Raw genomic sequence first — 2638 nt, 5'->3', positions numbered from 1 at the left:
AACTCTTTGTGAGTTCTTTTGGTGCTCTTTTGGCAAAGATCCTGGAGTGATTGAGTATTTCCTTCTCTAGGTCATTTAATAGATGAGGAAGCAGAGCAAACAGGGTAGAGTGACTTGTCCTGGATCACAATGCCAATAAGTGTCTGGGAACAGATTTCTACTCAGTGTGATGACTCTTCTTCACTCCAGGCCTTGCATAGTATCCATTGATCCACATAGCTGTCCCAGATCAATGAGGAGGGAATGTCAATAAAGAAGGTAAAAGATTATAAGGGTTTAAAGAGAAACTAGTTTAGTGACTATTGAGAAGAGACAAAGGTTAGATACAAGACACCATGTGATGGTAGAACATGTAAGATTAAACAACTAATCAGTTATATGGTATTAACTGAACAACTACTTGAGGGTGTGAAGCTGGGAGATTAGAGAGAAGTAATTGCCCCCGAGAAGTAAAGAAGAGGGACAGAGGAGTTCTTTTCGTATGAAATTGTTCTGAGATATCTTTATGACATTTAGCTCCAAATATTCACTTGTGAACTTTACACTTAAGAGATAGATCAAAGCTGGACACACAAAAAAGTTCTCTCTATATATTTATGCTTCTGTCTCTCTCCTCCCTACCGTTTATTGTTGTTATTACTTATATTCACTTAACTTGTTTTTTTCTTCTTAAGCAGAAATATTATTGCATTGGATTCAAGAATCTCCTAACAAGGACATTTTCAATACCTTGCATTTCATTCAGTGTTTTTCAGCTTCTTCACTTAAAGAGAAAGCTTGGTAACTGTAGACTAAATGACACGTACCCAGAAGAAGGGCATGAATGTTTTCCTGACTCCCACATTAGTTTTCTGTCTACTCCCTTATATCAGTCATGTGTTTTAGATCCTCCCTTTCTATTTGACTTAAAAATCTCATTAACCTCAAATGTAATTTCAACTAAAATGTGCAATATATATATTTGCTAGGAGTTCTATTGATCTATCAGATTTGGGTGATTGTTAAATATGAAGTTGATCCCTTTCTCCCTTCACTAGGTTGCAAACAAACTAGTAACATGAAAATTACCTCTAAGATGAAAGAGAGATGAATCACATTCCTTAGCATTGAGGATGTTATATTCCTTCTTTCCTGCTGTACAAAATTCAGACCTAACACATTAAACAGTATCATGCAGAATACTCATGAATGATTAAACACTGAATTAAAATAACTGGACTTTTAGGTGAGATATAGGCAAGGTAGCATTGGTGGGAAAAATGAAGAGAAAAGAAAACAACCACTATGACTACGGGAAAATCAGGAAGTTGCCAAAGGATTGACCACAATGGAGAAGAAAATCAATGTAACTGAATTCATTCTGTTAGGTCTTACACAAAGTCCAGAGCTCCGAAAAATGTTCTTTGTCATTTTTTTAATCATTTATATTATCACAATCATAGGAAACATACTCATTGTCATAACCTTGACTGCCAGCCGAACTTTGAGATCACCCATGTACTTTTTTCTAACCTTCTTATCTATTGCTGATGCTACCTATTCTTCAGTTGTGACTCCCAAAATGCTTGTGGATTTACTCTATGAGAAGTCAACCATCTCCCTAGAAGGTTGTCTGACTCAGCTTTTTGCATCCCATTTCTTTGGTGGTGTAGGCATCATCCTCCTTGTAGTCATGGCTTATGATCGTTATGTGGCCATCTGTAAACCCCTGCACTACATGACTGTCATGAATCCTCATATGTGCCATCTGTTGGTGGCAGCATCTTGGATGGGGGGCTCCATTCATGGCACTATACAACTCCTCTTTATGTTGCATCTTCCCTTCTGTGGCCCTAATGTTATTGATAACTTTGAGTGTGATTTGTTTCCATTACTGAAACTGGCCTGCACGGACACCCAAGTTGTTTGCTTTGTAATCACTGCTTACAGTGGTGTAATGTGTCTGTCAATCTTTCTTATACTAACTCTCTCCTATGTGGTTATCCTCTGTTCCCTGAAAGGTGGTAGTTTAGAAGGAAGGCAGAAGGTCCTTTCTACCTGCAGCTCTCACTTCACAGTGGTGGTCTTGTTCTTTGTTCCCTGTATATTCTTATACATGAGGCCAGTAGTTACTTTTCCTATTGATAAAGTTGTAAATGCATGTGCTACTATGATTACTCCTATGTTAAACCCTTTGATCTACACCCTCAGAAATAGAGAAGTTAAAAATGCCATGAAGAAACTCTGGCTTAGTTGAATGCCTTTGACCTCTCGGGAAAAGTTAGCTTACCAATTAAAAATCATTCACATGTGTCAGAAGGATATACATGTTTTGGTGAAATAATATTTTAATAAGTGCACATACTTCTTTCACTAGGCAATATCATAATTGTTTCGTAAATTTGTACCTTCCAAGGCCATGTTTTTCTGTAAATCCTAGAGAGCAGTTATAACTGACATGTTGACGGTATGACAAAATTCAAATATTAACTGTGACTGAAGGCATATAGCATATTCATATTCATACTTTCCCATGTATAAATAATTATAATGGTTAACATTCTTGTACCCCAGTAAGATTTGCAAAACACTTTAGATATAGTTTCTCAAATCACTTTATTAAGAATGCCCCATTTTGTCCTTACAACATCACTCAGAC

The 2638-nt window shown here is 36.8% G+C and overlaps 1 protein-coding gene across 1 annotated transcript; it reads left to right on the top strand.

Moving 5' to 3' along the window:
- Positions 1–1327: 1327 nt before the first annotated feature.
- On the top strand, positions 1328–2236 carry LOC140511525 (olfactory receptor 4C6-like). Its single transcript, XM_072620656.1, has one exon. The coding sequence runs from the start codon at positions 1328–1330 to the stop codon at positions 2234–2236; it is 909 nt and encodes a 302-aa protein (XP_072476757.1).
- Positions 2237–2638: the final 402 nt, after the last annotated feature.

Source organism: Notamacropus eugenii, chromosome 6 (genome assembly GCF_028372415.1).
Source record: "Notamacropus eugenii isolate mMacEug1 chromosome 6, mMacEug1.pri_v2, whole genome shotgun sequence".
NCBI lineage: Eukaryota > Metazoa > Chordata > Mammalia > Diprotodontia > Macropodidae > Notamacropus > Notamacropus eugenii.
The sequence above is the reverse complement of the archived record's forward strand: the minus strand, read 5'-3'. Positions and strand labels throughout refer to the sequence as shown.

Bases quoted from the DNA above. Each gene is read 5' to 3' on its own strand.
- LOC140511525 (XM_072620656.1), top strand. From the start codon at position 1,328: ATGGAGAAGAAAATCAATGTAACTGAATTCATTCTGTTAGGTCTTACA.